The 16,319-nt window shown below is 39.2% G+C and overlaps 1 protein-coding gene across 2 annotated transcripts in view; it reads left to right on the top strand.

Moving 5' to 3' along the window:
* The window catches only part of GIGYF2 (GRB10 interacting GYF protein 2), a 132,347-nt gene that overhangs the window by 85,205 nt on the left and 30,823 nt on the right, over positions 1-16,319 (top strand). For both annotated transcript variants that reach the window (XM_060105989.1, XM_060105990.1), the window contains 7 exons: positions 4,230-4,396; positions 7,761-7,852; positions 8,916-9,023; positions 10,033-10,133; positions 11,833-11,933; positions 14,036-14,197; positions 15,391-15,549. In XM_060105989.1, the coding sequence (XP_059961972.1) occupies positions 4,230-4,396; positions 7,761-7,852; positions 8,916-9,023; positions 10,033-10,133; positions 11,833-11,933; positions 14,036-14,197; positions 15,391-15,549 (890 nt within the window). The remainder of the gene's footprint in view (positions 1-4,229; positions 4,397-7,760; positions 7,853-8,915; positions 9,024-10,032; positions 10,134-11,832; positions 11,934-14,035; positions 14,198-15,390; positions 15,550-16,319) is intronic.

Raw genomic sequence — 16,319 nt, 5'->3', positions numbered from 1 at the left:
GGTGGATTCTTAACCACTGCGCCACCAGGGAAGGAAGCCCCCTCTATATAATTTTGAAGAGAATTGACATCTTTACCATGTTGAGTCTTCCCATCGATGAACATAGTATGTCTCTCAGTTTATTTAGATCTTTGATTTCTTTCATTAGCACTGTGTGGTTTTCAACATAGATTCTGTACATGTTTTGTTGAATGTATACCTAAGTATATGATTTTTTTGAGCAATTTTATATATTATATTTCAGTATCTGTTCACTGCTACTATATAGAATTGAGTTTTAGATGTTTGTCTATTCTGTGACATTGCTGAGCTCACTTATTAGTTCTAGGAGTTGTTTCATTAGAGTCCATAGGCTTTTCTATGTAGACATTATTATTGTCATCTGCAAATAGGGACAGTTTTCTTTTTTCATTTCCAATATGTATGCCTCTTATTTCCTTTTGTTGCCTTACTGTGTGTTCCAACACTGTGTTGAATAAGAGGGGTGAGAGCTGACATACTTGCTTTGTTTATCCTACTTTCCTATCTTAGGGGGAACTTTAATAATAATTAAGTGGTAATGTTAGCTGTTGAGTTTTTGTAGGTACTGTTTTATCAAGTTAAGGAAATAACCTTTATTTTGAGAGCTTTTACCATGATCCAATATTGGATTTTGTCAAATGCCTTTTCAGCATCTGTTGATATGATCATGTGATTTTTCTTTAACCAGTTAAATATGGTAGATTACATTGACTGGTTTTTGAATTTTGAACCAGATTTTCATCCTTGGAATAAACTCCATTTGGTCATGCTGTGTAATTCTTTTTATATATTGCTGAATCTTACTCAGTAATATATTGTTAAGGATTTTTGTGTCTCTGTTCCTAAAGGATATTTTTTAGTTTTTTGGGGTTTTTTTTTTTTTTTTTTTTAGTATTCTCATTGTCTGGTTTTGGTATCAGGGTAATATTAGCTTCATAAAATGAACTGTCACTTATTTCCTCCCCTTCTATTTTATGGAAAAGATTGTTTAGAATTGGTGTTAATTCTGTGTGTGTGTGTGTGTGTGTGTGTGGTTTTTTTTAATACTTTGTACCTCTAACCTACCCCTATATTGCCCCTCTCCCCTCCCCTCTTCCCACTGGTAACCACTAATTTGTTCTCTATGTCTGTGAGTCTGTTTCTTTGTGGTTATATTTACTAGTTTGTTGTATTTTTTAGATTCCACATGTAAGTGATATCATACAGTATTTTTCTTTCTTTGATTTATTTCACCAGTCCATCCACGTTGTTGCAAATGGCAAAATTTCATTCTTTTTTTTATGGCTGAGTAGCATTCCATTATATATGTATATACCACATTGTCTTTATCCATTTATTCTAAGTGTTGATGGACACTTAGGTTGCTTCCATATGTTGGCGATTGTACATAATGCTTCTGTAAACATAGGGGAGCGTGTTTCGAATTAGTGTTTTTGTTTTTGTTTTGTTTTGTGTTTTTGATGTATATACCCAGGAATGGAATTACTAGGTTACGTGGTAGTTCTATTTTTAGTTTTTTGAGAAACATCCATACATTTGCCACAGTATGTTAATTCTTTAAATGTTTGGTAGAATTCTCCAGGTGGAGACTTCTTTTTTGGAATTTAAAAGTTACAAATTCAATATCCTTAATAGTTACAGGACTATTTAAATTATCTATTTACTGTGAATGAATTGTGGTGGTTTGTTTTTTGATGAATTGGTCCATTTCATCTAAATTTATGTGTGTAGAGTATTCCCTTCTTTATTCCCTTATTATCTTTTTGATAAAAGTGTTCCCTTATTATCTTTTTAATGTCTGCAGTTTCTGTAGTGATAATCCCCAGTTTCATTTATGATATTGATAATTTGTTCATTTCTCTTTTTCTCTTTGTAAGTCATGCTAAAGATTTGTTAATTTTACTGATCCTTTCAAAGAATCAGCTTTTACTGATTTTTTCCACTGTTGTTTTTGTTTTTAATTTCATTGATTTCTGCTCTTATCTGTATTATTTCTTCTCCTGCATCTTAGGGTTTATTTTGCTGTTTTTCTAGATTCTTGAGGTGGGTGCTTATATTATTATTATTTTTTTTTTTTCCTTGCGGTATGCGGGCCTCTCACTGTTGTGGCCTCCCCCGTTGCGGAGCACAGGCTCTGGACGCGCAGGCTCCGGACGCGCAGGCTCAGCGGCCATGGCCCACGGGCCCAGCCGCTCCGCGGCATATGGGACCCTCCCAGACCGGGGCACGAACCCGTATCCCCTGCATCAGCAGGCGGACTCCCAACCACTTGCGCCACCAGGGAGGCCCTATATTATTGATTTGAGACTTTTTTTTTTTTTTTTGCGGTATGCGGGCCTCTCACTGCTGTGGCCTCTCCCGTTGCGGAGCACAGGCTCCGGATGCGCAGGCCCAGCGGCCATGGCTCACGGGCCCAGCCGCTCCGCGGCATATGGGATCCTCCCAGACCGGGGCACGAACCCGTATCCCCTGCATCGGCAGGCGGACTCTCAACCACTGCGCCACCAGGGAGGCCCCGAGACTTTTTTCTGATGTAAGCATTTAATACTATACATGACTCTCTCAGAGCTTATTTAACTGCATACCACACATTTTGATACATATATTTTCATTGAGTGTATTTTTAAAAAATTTCTCTTGAGACTTCCACTGTTACCTATGTAGTATTTAGAAGTGTGTAGTTTAGTTTCCAAGTGTTTAGAGATTTTCTAACTTTCTGTATATGGTTTCTGGTTTGATTTTGTTGTTGTCGAAGAACACACTGTATACGATTTCAGTTTTTAAAAATCTGTTGAGATTTATTCACAGTCCAGAATATAGTCCGTTTCGCTGTATGTTTTGTGGGTACTTGAAAAGAATGTATTTTGCTATCTTTGGAGTGTTCTGTAGATGTCAGTTAGATCTTATTGGTTGATGTGGTGTTGAATTCTGTAGTCTTTCTGATTATCTGTCTAGTTGTTCTATCCGTTGTTCTCTTTGAACTCCTCAACTTGTGGATCTGTTCTGTGTCTCTTTTCAGCTATCAGATTTTGCTTCACATATTTCGCAGTTTTGTTGTTTGGTGCATACATTTTGGTGGATTGACCCTTTATTATTATATAATGTCCCTCTCTGTCTCTGATAATTTTCTTTGCTCCGAAGCCTACTTTATTAAATACTAATATAACCACTTCAGCTTTCTTTTGATTAATGTTTGATATATCTTTTTCTATCCTTTCATTTTATACCTGCCTATATTGTTATATTTTAAGTGACTTCCTTGTAGATAGCCTGTAATTGGGTCATGTTTTCAATTGTATATATTGGGCCATGTTTCTTGTTGCTCGCTTCTTCAGCTCCAAATTTGGGAAGTGTGAGGTAAAATGAAAACCCAGGGAATTCACCACCAGCTGGTTCCTCAGGCTCCAAGGCCTCTAGTCAGTCTGCTGCCTTCTCTCTACCTTTAGGAGTCTCTTTGTTTGTTTGTTTTATATGTAATGTCCAGGGTTTTTAGTTGTATTTGGCAGGAGGAGCAGGGAGAAGGACATCTCCTCCACCTTCCCAGAGGCGGAAGTTCCAGGGCTTGGTTTTGTTTACTGCTGTATCTTCCTGCCTGGACCTGTGTGACTGGTGTTCAGTAAATAGTTGCTGAATCAATGGTTATTGATAGTGAGTTTGTTAATTTTATGTATAAAATATTCGGTTATTTCTTATTGTAAAACATCTAGAGAATGTTAGTTTTCTTTTTCCCTTACCAAGGCCAGATTTAGTCTTACCCTAGATAAATAAATTATAATTTTTCTTAATTTAATTCATTATTGTTTATATTTTGCCTAACCTCCAGTAAACTCTAACAGAAAATGAAAATTAGAGAAGAGCGTATTCAGCCCTGCGTATTTATTTCTCTGTGCTACAAAGTCTAACAAACACTAACTCTTTTTAGTGTTATGCTTTTCTGACAAATGAACTTTAGAGATTGAGTGAGTTGGAGACACTTACGCTCCTTAAAATAATTAAAACACTGCTGAGAAATTGGGATGTGTAGACATAGGCTTATTTCTAAATTGTTTCTGTTTTGTGATAAGTTAAGATGTTATACAAGATATTTGATAGGTGCCACCTGAAACAAATTGTTACCTCTGGGTGAGGATCAGACCCCAGAAATATTTTTTTCCTCTTTAGCTTGAAAGGATTCTTACTGCCTTTCTGTTTAATTAATGCTATTGTAGGTCCCTTCAATAATCAGGAGATGGCGGAATGGTTTCAGGCCGGCTATTTCACTATGTCTTTGTTGGTGAAGAGAGCATGTGATGAAAGCTTCCAGCCTCTTGGTGATATCATGAAAATGTGGGGAAGGGTCCCTTTCTCTCCTGGACCAGCTCCCCCTCCTCATATGGTAAGTACCTTATGCTTCACCCAGAACACATAGCGGACACAGAAGCACTTACTTCTCTTTGTAAACAGATGTTACATCTAACGAAGAAGAAACTAGTTCCTTGGAAGTAATTAACTGAAATGGCAATGGGAAGTCTGAGTCAGAGACTACATACCTAGCTATAATGATCTTTTCAAAACTCAAATACCTGTGTACCTGTGTCCGTCTCTCTCTCTCTCTGTCCCTCTGTCCCTCTCTCCCCCTCTCCCCCTCTCCCTCGCGCACAAACACACACTCTTTCTCTCTCTCTCTCCCTCCCTCTCTCCCTCTCTCCCTCTCTCTCTCTCTCTCTCTCTCTCTCTCTCTCTCTCTCTCTCTCTCTCTCTCTCTCTCAAGAAACAGAATCCTGCAGTAGCTTTCCAGCAGGTGTTGAAAGAAGAACATCTTATCCTGGCCTCCCTACCAGGTCATGCATGTTCTGGCTCCTTACCTTTCTAAGTTCATTTCAGAGCTTTTACCTTTATCTTCTGTGCTTCAACACAATTGACTTAGAGTTTCTTGTCGCCTCTAGTTAGAATGCACATTCTCCTCTCCATTTATTTGCCTCTTGCTTTCTGACTTCTGGAGTTCTTAAATTTGAGTTTTGCCTTAAAGCAAATGTTACTAATATAAAATTCCATTGCTTCAGAATATTTTGAAGACTTTTTTATTTTTTTAACATTCGTTACTGACATTTTAACTAAAAATTAGATCATAACGTAACCCTTCTAGTATGCTGACCCTGGAGTACTTTTGAAGGTGAAGTCTTTTTGCAGCTGCTCCTGGGCCTCTCCCTGTTTAGTTCCTTTTGGGGGGCTTTGGATCTGTGCCTCTCTTTTGCTTCTCCAGGTTGGAGTGTCTGGTTGCTGGTCATAGTCAAAAGTGGCCATAGTCAAAAACCTTTAGTGTGAACACTGGATTTCTACAGTAATATCCATTGATTTACTCACCAATTATATATTGAAGATCTGTGCCAGGGCTGTGTTAGGTTCTTATGTGATGAAGATGAATGTCAGTCACAACATCTGTAGCCAAGAGTGTTCATAAGTGAGAACAATGGCTATCAAACTTCTGATCACAGCCCATAGGGGAAAAAAAAAAGATTTTTATGTCACTACTCTGTATACTTATTAACGTGCAGGTATATCTGAAACAAGTTTCACAAAACATTTGGTGCCATGTACATATTTTCTTTCCGTTTCTTTTCTTTTTTTTTCTAATATGTAAATGTTGATCTTGACCTAGTAATTGATTTCACAATCCAGTAATTGATTTCACAATCCACTGATGGGTTGAGACCTCCTATAGTTTGGAGAGCAATGAAAATTCCTAGGTGAGGGGAATTATTCCTGGCATTTCTGTTGTAAATCCAAAGAAAAATTGTATTGTGTATTACTGTATATAAATTATATTTTTACCACCTACTCAGAAATTGGGATGGGTTTTTATCTTGCATGTTTCAGCGCTGAAAGCTCATCACTTAGAGCTTGGCATGCTTGCTCTAATCCATTTCCTGACTTCCAATTGTAGGGGCTGAGCCTCAGTCAGACCCACTTAAGGGGAAAATCCATGGGAAGCTCTGCTTCCTGTCAGGTATTGCCTTTGCCCTTAAGTTAATTTTAGACTAACCTAGTGTAGCTTCTATCCATGAATATTTAATAAGAAAGAAAAATGTCCTTGAATTTCAGATGAACCTCACCCCAAGTAAATCATATATATTAAATGTTATTTTCCAAACTATAATCAGTGTGCAATAAGGATATAAACTGTTCACTAATGATTTGTCTAAATTTAGTCTATGTCATCCTTATGCTTTTATTTCTACTATCTTTACTTCACTTTTCATTTTTTTCCCACTATTAGCTTCCCAAAATTTAAATTCCAGCCGTGTTACTTGACATACAAGCTAAAAAACAGGGTTTTACTACAGCGTATTTAAAAAAAATTTTTTTTTTTTTTTTGGCTGTGTTGGGTCTTAGCTGCAGTGTGTGGGATCTGCAGTGAGGCATGTGGGCTTCTGTCTAGTTGTTGCGGGCTCCAGGGCACGTGGGCTGTCTCGTTGAGACGCGTGAGCTCAGTAGTTGTGGCGTGCAGGCTTAGTTGCTCCGCGGCATGTGGGATCTTCCCCAACCAGGGATCGAACCCACATCCCCTGCATTGGAAGGCAGATTCTTTACCACTGGACCACCAGGGGAGTCCCAACTACAGCTTATTTTTAAACTCATGGTGTATTAATAGCAATAGGAACACCTAATTTTTGGATAGAGAGTTAAACAGTTTTCAAAGCTCTTTTGTATTCCATTTAATTTTACATTTCTCATCCCCTTTAAGGGGACATACTTATACACTACCTCCCTGTAATTGTTATGTGTCATTATAAAATCCTACCGTAAGATTTAATTTTACTCCTTTCTGTTTTGTCCTACATCTCTAATTTCTCCATAATCTCCAAATTTATAAATCACTTTTTTTTTTCACTTTTAAATTTCTATATTCACTTTTTTTTTTCCATTTTTTTTTATTAGTTTCTGCTTTATAACAAAGTGAATCAGTCATACATATACATCTGTTCCCACATCCCCTCCCTCATGCATCTCCCTCCCTCCCACCCTCCCCTATAAATCACTTTTAAGGTTGGGAGAATTATACATTTTTTTAGTTACAGTAATAACTCTGGAGTACAGTACAACATTCAGCTTTAAGGGCAGGAGGGGAGAACAGCAGCTAAATAAGGAACCTTTCTCACCTTAGGGAATCTCTTATAATGCTGACACCACCTTCTTCCACTAGATGGCACTAGTTTCTAAAGATGCCTGATTTTTTGTAAAAAAATTATTTATTTATTTATCTATCTATCTATCTATCTATTTATTTATTTATTTATGGCTGAGCTGGGTCCCCGTTGCTGCGTGCGGGCCCTCTCCAGTTGCGGCGAGCGGGGACCACTCTCCGTTGCGGTGTGCAGGCCTCTCACTGCGGCAGCCCCTCTTGATGCGGAGCATGGGCTTCAGCAGTTGTGGCATGTGGGCTCAGTAGTTGTGTCTCGCAGGCTCTAGAGCTCAGGCTCAGCAGTTGTGGCACACAGGCCCAGTTGCTCTGCGGCATGTGGGATTCTCCCAGACCAGGGCTCGAACCCACGCACCCTGCATCGGCAGGCAGATTCTCAACCACTGTGCCACCAGGGAAGCCCTGATTTTTTAATAGGTGTTTTGGGTTTGGGATGTAAAGGTGGGATGGGATGTGAAGGTCTAGGATTCATTTTCCTTTCAGATATAAGTACTAAATTGCTTTTAGCCTCTTTCAGTTTATTCAGTGGTATTTCTTTCCTTCACCCCTTTACTCCCAGGGAGAGTTGGACCAGGAACGACTGACCAGGCAGCAGGAACTCACAGCCTTATACCAGATGCAGCACCTCCAGTATCAGCAGTTCTTAATACAGTAAGAGCAGTAATGCGGTTGGGTGCACTGCAGCACCAAAAGGGCCTTTAGATGTAATCTGCTCCCAAATTTCACCGTTTACAGCAGAAAACTAAATAGGATACTTCAGTCATCAAATCCAGCTAGTGGCATGTTACCACTATACATTCTAAGTTTGGTCTTACCTTGTTTCTTAAATACCAGAAGTTTGTAGAAGATGACACGTAACTATAATTTTGCAAGATCTTTAGCTCCTAAAGCAAGAATCAAACATTTTAAGAACTAAGTGTCTTCTAAATGGCTCAACTTTGAATGCTGCAGAGAAAAAAACAGATGAGGGGGCAGGAAAGAAGTAAAAGTTTCTACTATTAGTAGTGGTGTGGAATGATGGTGGTCACTTAGGTTGGGGGCCCCTTTCATAGAAGAAGTAAGATTTGCTATCATCTGGTGCAGAGGTTGGCAAACTGGCTGGCTACCTGTTTTCATAAGCAGAGTTTTATTGGAACAGAGTCATACCCATTTGTTTGTGTATTATCTATGGCCACTTTTGCACCACAGAGTCAGAATTGAGTAGTTGTGAATGTCCTGCAAAGCCCAAAATATTTACTGTCTGGCTCTTTACAGAAAAAAAGTTGTCCACCTCTGATCTAGTGAAAAAAAATCTTACCTAAAATTTTCCAAGCTAAAACGTATAAATTTGAGGATTTTTATACAAGTAATTTTATTTTTGCAAAGAGTTCTTCATGTGGAAATAGCTGTTCGTTTGAATCTGTTTTATTTCTCACTTGTTTTCTGATAAAAGGTTACTATCATCTTAAGGGAACTTTCCAGTTTTGGGCATTTCATTATTTTATTTTTTTTCTGTTCTCTTTTCACTCAGAGGCATGCCATCTGTTAGTTCAGTTTTTTCTAGAATAAAGTACAGAACTGTTTGTGTGACTATTATGAAGAATTGTAAAAATATATTTGATAGCTATTTCTAATGGTGTTTTTTGTTGGGGGGGCCTGAACTTTGTCTTTTAATGTCTCAGTAAAGTGAACTAAATGTGGATAGACAGGTTATACTGTATTTTACTTTTTGAAGACAACAATATGCACAAGTTCTGGCTCAACAGCAGAAAGCAGCACTATCTTCCCAGCAGCAGCAACAGTTGGCACTTCTTCTCCAACAGTTCCAGGCACTGAAGATGAGGTTGGTGGTCGTTTCCATGATGTGTCACATTGTGTGTGTATGTTTTAAAGAAAGAGAGCAAAGGAAATTTTTTGTGTGTTGTGTGTAAAAATAGAATATAGTTTTTTAAAAAAATAATAATTAAGTAAAGCATTTATTTGGTCTTTTTACTCAGGGGATAAATTTTGAATAATAACCAAAGAATACTAAGAACGCTTGAAAAGCAGTGTAGGCTCATGGAATCAGCAACAACAAAAAAATGTAGTCGAGAAGTTTAATCTCATTTTTACCTGTGATGTCTCAAGAAAGATACTAACAGTGCCACACAGGGTTATAATTTTCCAGACCCCAAAGCCATTAAGGTAGGTCTAAGGAAAAGGAAATTATGCTAAAAGTCTTAAACTCCTGCTGTTTCAAGTTAACATTCAGGGTAGTATGTGTTGTGTCTCCTACAAGGAGATGGGCAAGGTGGTAGGTCTCCTGCACACCTCCTGCAGAGGTGTCAGTCACTGCTGTTAAAAACTTTACTGTCCAGTTTAACCAGAACCTTTTATATTTCTCTTTTGAGCCATAACCCATTCTGCAGGTAGGCAGGTTAGATGTTCAGGTCTCCATTTTAAAGATGGGCAAACTAGGACTCAGAGTGGCTAAAGGACTTGGTTGACATAATACACAGAACACTTCAGAGACAGAATTAAAAGGCAGACCTTTTGACATAAAGTCTGTGAGTTTTTTCATGATAACATGCTGCCTCTGTGACTCTTATTGAGATATTCTGGATTTTTTTAAAGACAGTAGGCATATCCATTGTTTGGAAATCAAAATTTGCTAATAGCTCGAGGGTCCAGAAGTGTGATTACCTTGCCTCTATCCTTTTTCCTTTCCTAAATGTTTTGGTAGTGTTATGTTTTAGTTAAAACAATGAAGTTTTCTGGCCAAATAACCTCAGAAACCTACAAATAATCTGGAAATACCTCTTTATTTTCGTGGATGACAAGAACAAGTTAATTTTCTAATTTCCCTTTTGCAGAATATCTGATCAGAACGTCATTCCCTCAGTAACTAGGTCTGTGTCAGTGCCAGATACTGGTTCTATCTGGGAACTCCAGCCAACAGCCTCACAGCCTACAGGTAAAACCTTAGATTGGCCTTTAGTATAGCTCCCAGGATTTAGACTCGTATAACTTATAATTCAGTTTTTAAAAAATATATCAGTTTTTTGATGTGTTTTGTATTGGATATTAATAAAAAGTGAGTTTTTTGTTTTGTTTTGTTTTGTTTTAAATAGACCCCAGCTATTGAAAATAGCTGTTAAGGAGTTGCTAGAAATTACTTAGTAGATAGATTTCTTGAACTTGAGTCAGCCTCTCTTTTTTTATGTTGTTCTAATCACTGTAGAAAAGTCTTTTGAATTGTTTTTATTCTCTTCACCAGAGTGAGAAAAAGTGTAAGTTAAAAACATAAGTAATGATGATCTATTCTTTTGAGTCGAGGGTTGATGAGTAGTTTAACACTGCAGGTACCCAGAAATTTTGGGAACAGAAAAGGTTACCCTTACCTCATTCACTCATCTTTTTGCATCAAATTGGAAAATTTAGGGCTGGGATTTTTTAAACATTTTGATATTGGTGCAACGCTTCTGTTTGTTAAGGTCTGATCCATGCAGAGGTGTGGGTAGTTTGAACCATGGATAGTCCTTACAAGAGGTAAGGACCATGGGCACTGATGGAGTTTTCTTTGAGCCTTTGAGCCATTCATGTCATAGTTCTCTTGCTAACATTGACCTTGGGGATTATGGCAGGAGAAGGACTGATTATTATCTCTTATCAACTCAACTTCCCATGCTGTATGTACCTTATTTTTTCTTGGGAGTCATTTATAGTTGTTAGGATGTTAAAATAGTCTTCACTTTTTAAAAAACTATAAATACCTTATTAAATATATTCTCTCTTCAGGTATGATGCAATTAAGGTCCTTTACAAACAGTCCATTGGTTTTATGCAGACAATAATTTATAGCCCATAAATAGACTATAATAGGAATGTAGGAAATAGAGAATGCTGAAAAGTGGTGTCAGCAAACCTTGCAGGCAATAGGAAAACAGGCTCAGAAGTCTTTATCTGTTCATTTACTTTGATATCAGACCCTGTGCTGCCTTTCAGGTCAGCAGGACCCAGTGTCATTTGTGAGACCTGCCTAGCCTTTCCAGAGTGCTCCCAGCTCCAGCTGTACTTCTTTCTCTCTCTCTCTCTCTCTCTCTCTCTCTCTCATTGAAATGCAATTCACGTAACATAAAATTAACCATTTTAAGATGAACAATTTAGTGGCATTTAATACATTCACAATATTGTGCAACCACTGAGTTCTCTCTAGTTCTACAGCCATACCTCTCTTAACCCCGCTCTCCACTTTGTATGCAGTAAGAAGTTGTGTGGCTACTGGAAATACCATTGGCTTTGGGATCTATATACACTGGGATTTCAGTCCTGGCATGGCCATGTGCTTGCCATGTGTCCTTGGGAATGTTACAAAACTACCTCTGACCCTTATTAGCTTGTTCATCTGTAAAAATGGGGATATGAACAGATATGGGTTTTTTTGAGGATGAAATTAGTTCCCAATAAACGCCTGGTACTTTCTTCTAGATGTGTTGAAGGGTATAGATATAAACTAGAGCCCACTGGTAGTTCAGTCTACTTAGAAGCAGAACAGATATAGGTGATGGAGCTCATTCAGGGACAGGGAAACAGCCTTTTTCATTTGCTTCTGGATATTTAGCCATGTATGTAAGCTCTGATATGCCTCACTTTTTTCCCCTCATATCTTATAGTTTGGGAAGGTGGTAGTGTATGGGATCTTCCCCTTGACACCACAACTCCAGGACCTGCCCTTGAACAGCTTCAGCAGATGGAGAAGGCCAAAGCTGCAAAGGTCTGAAACTCATTCTTCCATAGCAGTGCATGCTTTCCAACTGCAGGTCATAGACGTTTGTTTATTGATGTCTCTATTTCTCTAGCTACTTATACATGTTTCCTTTTAGTTCACGGCTACGTAGCTGGTTTAAACACATTCATACTCTGTCATTATTGTGCCGCCTTCTCCCCAAAAAGGCCTCACAACAATTTAAAGTAACAAGTTTAAATTAAATCAATTAAAATTGGTTTGTCGACACATTAATGATCATGGTGGTATGTTACGTTATTCATGGTATAAATGCTTGTAAGATCATAAGAAAATATCCACCACATAGCTTATTATAAGACCCTTGGTCTGAGGCTCGAGTTCCCACGTTGAGTCTTAACGGTGGTGTTTATGCCTCCTAGTGCCTAAGACATGCAGCTGAGAAGCTCAACATGAATGTTACGTTCTGTGTTCTATTCACATCTTCTGGAGGAGCTAGGAATCTTGAATTTTGGTTTTAGTACTTGTCAGAAGAGGTTGTCTGTGAACACCTAGTGTTACTGAAATGATTTCTGGGTTCTCATGCCTCCGAGAGAATCTTGTTCCTATTTTATGTTTAGTGCATTCTTATCCCGAGGTAGTGACAGTATCCTTAGAGTGCCCAGAATATGAAATGAGTTCAGAGTCAGGATCTGTCTCCATATGAGTGACAGACCATAATTCAAACAATTCTTGAGTTTGTTCTTGTTCCATAGTGCCTTGTGCTGGGAACACATAGATGATGAAAGTGTGCATTCTCTGTGTGTGTGTGTGTGTTGGGGGCGTTGGGAAGGATGACACAGGCAAGTAACACAAGGAAGCACATGGGCCAGCTACCTAGCAGGAGAGGTGGGGATCAGGAATTGGGTGACACTTCGGATGGATGGTAATACCTGAGCTGATTTCACTTGAAGGGTAGTAGGATTTAGCTCAGTTGAAGGGTTTTGGGTTGACAGAGTAGAAGGAGGTGAAAATTAAACTGCAGGTGGGGGAAACAAGACCTGTAAAGGCTAGAAGTGTATGAGAACATCCTGGCACAGGAAACAGTTAAATAATTTGGTCCAGTCTAGAGCTGGTGTGTCTGAGGAATAAATGATGAGAGAGATTAAAGAAGATGAGGCAGGCCAATCAGGAGGATCCTTACCCGTGTCACGTTAAAGACTTAGGATTTATTGTCAAGGTGAAGGATGGTATTAAATGTAAGCCTGGGAGTGATTTTTTTGGTGGAGGTTGGATGTTGAACTGGGGACTCTGGGCAAAATAGGATGCTGGGAAACCAGGTAAGAGACTATTAGGAATGTGGATGAGAAAGTAAAGGCCTGGGCTTCCCTGGTGGCACAGTGGTTGAGAGTCCGCCTGCCGATGCAGGGGACACGGGTTCGTGCCCCTATCCCGGAAGATCCCACATGCCGCGGAGCGGCTGGGCCCGCGAGCCATGGCCGCGGAGCCTGTGTGTCCGGAGCCTGTGCTCCGCAACGGGAGAGGCCACAGCAGTGAGAGGCCCGCGTACAGCAAAAAAAAAAAAAAAAAAGAAAGTAAAGGCCTGAATTATATGTGTGGCAATAGGACTGGAGATTAGGGGCTGGATTTGACTGGTATTTGGGAATTATACATGATAGAGTTTGTTAAGTGGTTGGTCTTCAGACTTTAAAGAATTTCTGGAATTTTTCAACAACATTGCGGTTGAAACCTTGTTAGACACATTGTTAGATCTTCAATCAGAAAATCCTTTGTAGGGATGAACAAAGAAATGCCATCCCAAGAGAATTCTGACCTTACTCTCAACACAGGCCACTCTCCCACATACAGGAGGTTTGCAGTAGTAGTATGGAGCGAAGAGACAGGTAGGAGTAGGGGTGAGTGCATCCAGCTTAGAAGAGCATACAACTTTCTGCTTACTGTGACATAGCAGAGCTTAGAGCTCTCACAGAGCTGCTTTCATCAGCCACTTGAACTACACGTAACTGAGTGAATGGTAGTGTCTCCACCTTCCAGCGTCTGCACTGACCAGCTCCTAACAGTACTGGTCAGTGATGTTGGAGTGTTCCCGTGCTTGGCCTCAAGTGTCTAAGAGCACCCTTGTGTAACCACAGCTGGAGCAGGAGAGAAGAGAGGCAGAAATGAGGGCAAAACGGGAAGAGGAGGATCGAAAGAGGCAAGAAGAACTCCGGAGACAACAGGAGGAAATTCTTCGGAGACAGCAGGAGGAAGAAAGGAAGAGGCGAGAGGAAGAAGAGCTTGCCCGCAGGAAACAGGTATGTCTGAGAACTCTGCGCGTACGACTAGCACTGAAGGAGGGCCTGCGGGATATCTTGCTCACTCCCGTCGTTTCACAGGTCATAGTTCTCCCGGAGAAGGCTTCCCTGAGGCATCGGAGTTAGCAGGAGTGGGATTAGAATTTTAGGAGACTCACTGCCCTTTAGGAAAAATGTCTGTTATCCACCAACACCCACTGGAGGGGTATTCTTCAGTCCTAGGAACTCATTGAGTTGGTTGCTTTTACCTGTTTCCTGGGGTTTTATAAACCAGTTAGATTTCAGAAGTAATTAAGTCCTGAAGTATTTATAACCAGTGACACTGAATGTTTTTCATGTTTTGTGGCCACTCGTATTTCTTTTTTGGAAATTCTCTATTACGTGCTTGGACCATTTTTCTACTGGGAGTTTTAAAGATTCCATTTGAAAGAATCCACTCTGTAACAGCCCCAGTGTCTAACCTTTGCTTCACATTTCCTTCTTGTTTTTTGCCCTAAGAAGAACTCTGAAAAAAGGCATCCATGTCCATGCTGAGATTAGATTAGACCTACTAGTATTAGAGTCACACTCTACATTAGCAATGTAAAGACTTTAAGAAGTATTGCAGTAAAGAAATCTGTTTAATTCTGTGTTGCTCATTATTTCTTCCTAAGTTATTTTGACAGTGGGACCCTTTTCTGTATATTTAATATCTGTGGGACTTTAGTTCTGGGAACGTGTTCTGAGACACATGGCTTTATTCAATACTTTTGACTGGAAAACTTCTCTACCTCACCAGGCATTTTTGGTGGCTGTGTTGGTTTGACTTCTCTATGCCTTAGGTTCTCATTTGATTAAAAAAATAGGGACTGATGGTAGCAACAGAGAAACCAAAGCCTGCGTCCTTTTTAGTGTTAATCAGGAAATGATGTAGCTAATGTAGAAACCAGGATGGACTTTGCACGTAGTGCTATTTAACTATTAATATTTTAAATACAAATTATTTTAACTCTTAATATACCTACTCCCCAGCTCATATATATACTTCTTGCCCTAGATCCTGGTTAGATACTTTTTATATATACTGTTAACAGGATCTTAGCAGCACATAGCCTGTTTCTTTCCAAATTATGATGTAATATATTAATTGAGGTGCACGCACGTGTGTGCGCGCACACACACACACACACACACACTTTTTTTTTTAAATTTAGGAGGAGGCTCTGCGACGCCAGAGGGAGCAGGAAATTGCATTACGGCGACAACGAGAAGAGGAAGAAAGACAGCAGCAAGAAGAAGCTCTTAGAAGACTGGAGGAAAGGAGAAGAGAAGAGGAAGAAAGGCGGAAGCAGGAAGAATTGTTACGCAAGCAGGTGATCAGATGGTTTGCTTTTCTCATTGCTTCTTTGAAGCTAGGAATTAGTGATTAAGAAAGTATTAGGCTATTAGGAGAGCCTATCTAAAACTTTTTCAGGTTGCTGCAAATTACCCAAAGAGATCTGACTGACTCTTATTACTTTTGTGATAACCATCCCACATGTAATTATAAAAGCTGAATGAAATGTCAAGGAATCAAAACAAACGAAAAACCAGGGCACCAGAGAAAAATTGAAGAAGGCCTGCTCTTAAAAAACCAAACGTGAGATCTGGAGGTTGACAACTTTTTGCCTTAGGGTACTCCCCGGTTCACACTTTTAGAGTGCACAGTTCCTTGCTGCTTAGTATGTCCATAAGTTGATGGCAGCGATGACCATTATCTGAGTCTACTGTAACCATACCATTCTGCTGTTACAGGCAGCCAGAACCCCTAAAGCATCTCATTTTAATGTTTAAGAACAGAGGTAGATTTTTTTTATTAGTAGATTTTCTTTTTAGAACAGTTGGAGATTTTCAGAAAAATTGGGATGATAATGCAGTTTCCCCTATTATTATTTTACATTAGTATGGTACATTTGTTATGATAAACCAATATTGACACATTAATAAATCAATACTGATGTATTATTATTAACTAAAGACCATAGTTTATTAACATTTCTTCAGCTTTCCCCCAGTGTCCCTTTTCTGTTCCAGGATCTTATCCAGAATATTGCATTTAGTTGTCATGTCTCCTTAGCTTGTTCTTGGCTGTGACAATTTCTCA

This window comes from Mesoplodon densirostris, chromosome 8 (genome assembly GCF_025265405.1).
Source record: "Mesoplodon densirostris isolate mMesDen1 chromosome 8, mMesDen1 primary haplotype, whole genome shotgun sequence".
In the NCBI taxonomy this organism is placed as follows: domain Eukaryota; kingdom Metazoa; phylum Chordata; class Mammalia; order Artiodactyla; family Ziphiidae; genus Mesoplodon; species Mesoplodon densirostris.
The sequence above is the reverse complement of the archived record's forward strand: the minus strand, read 5'-3'. Positions and strand labels throughout refer to the sequence as shown.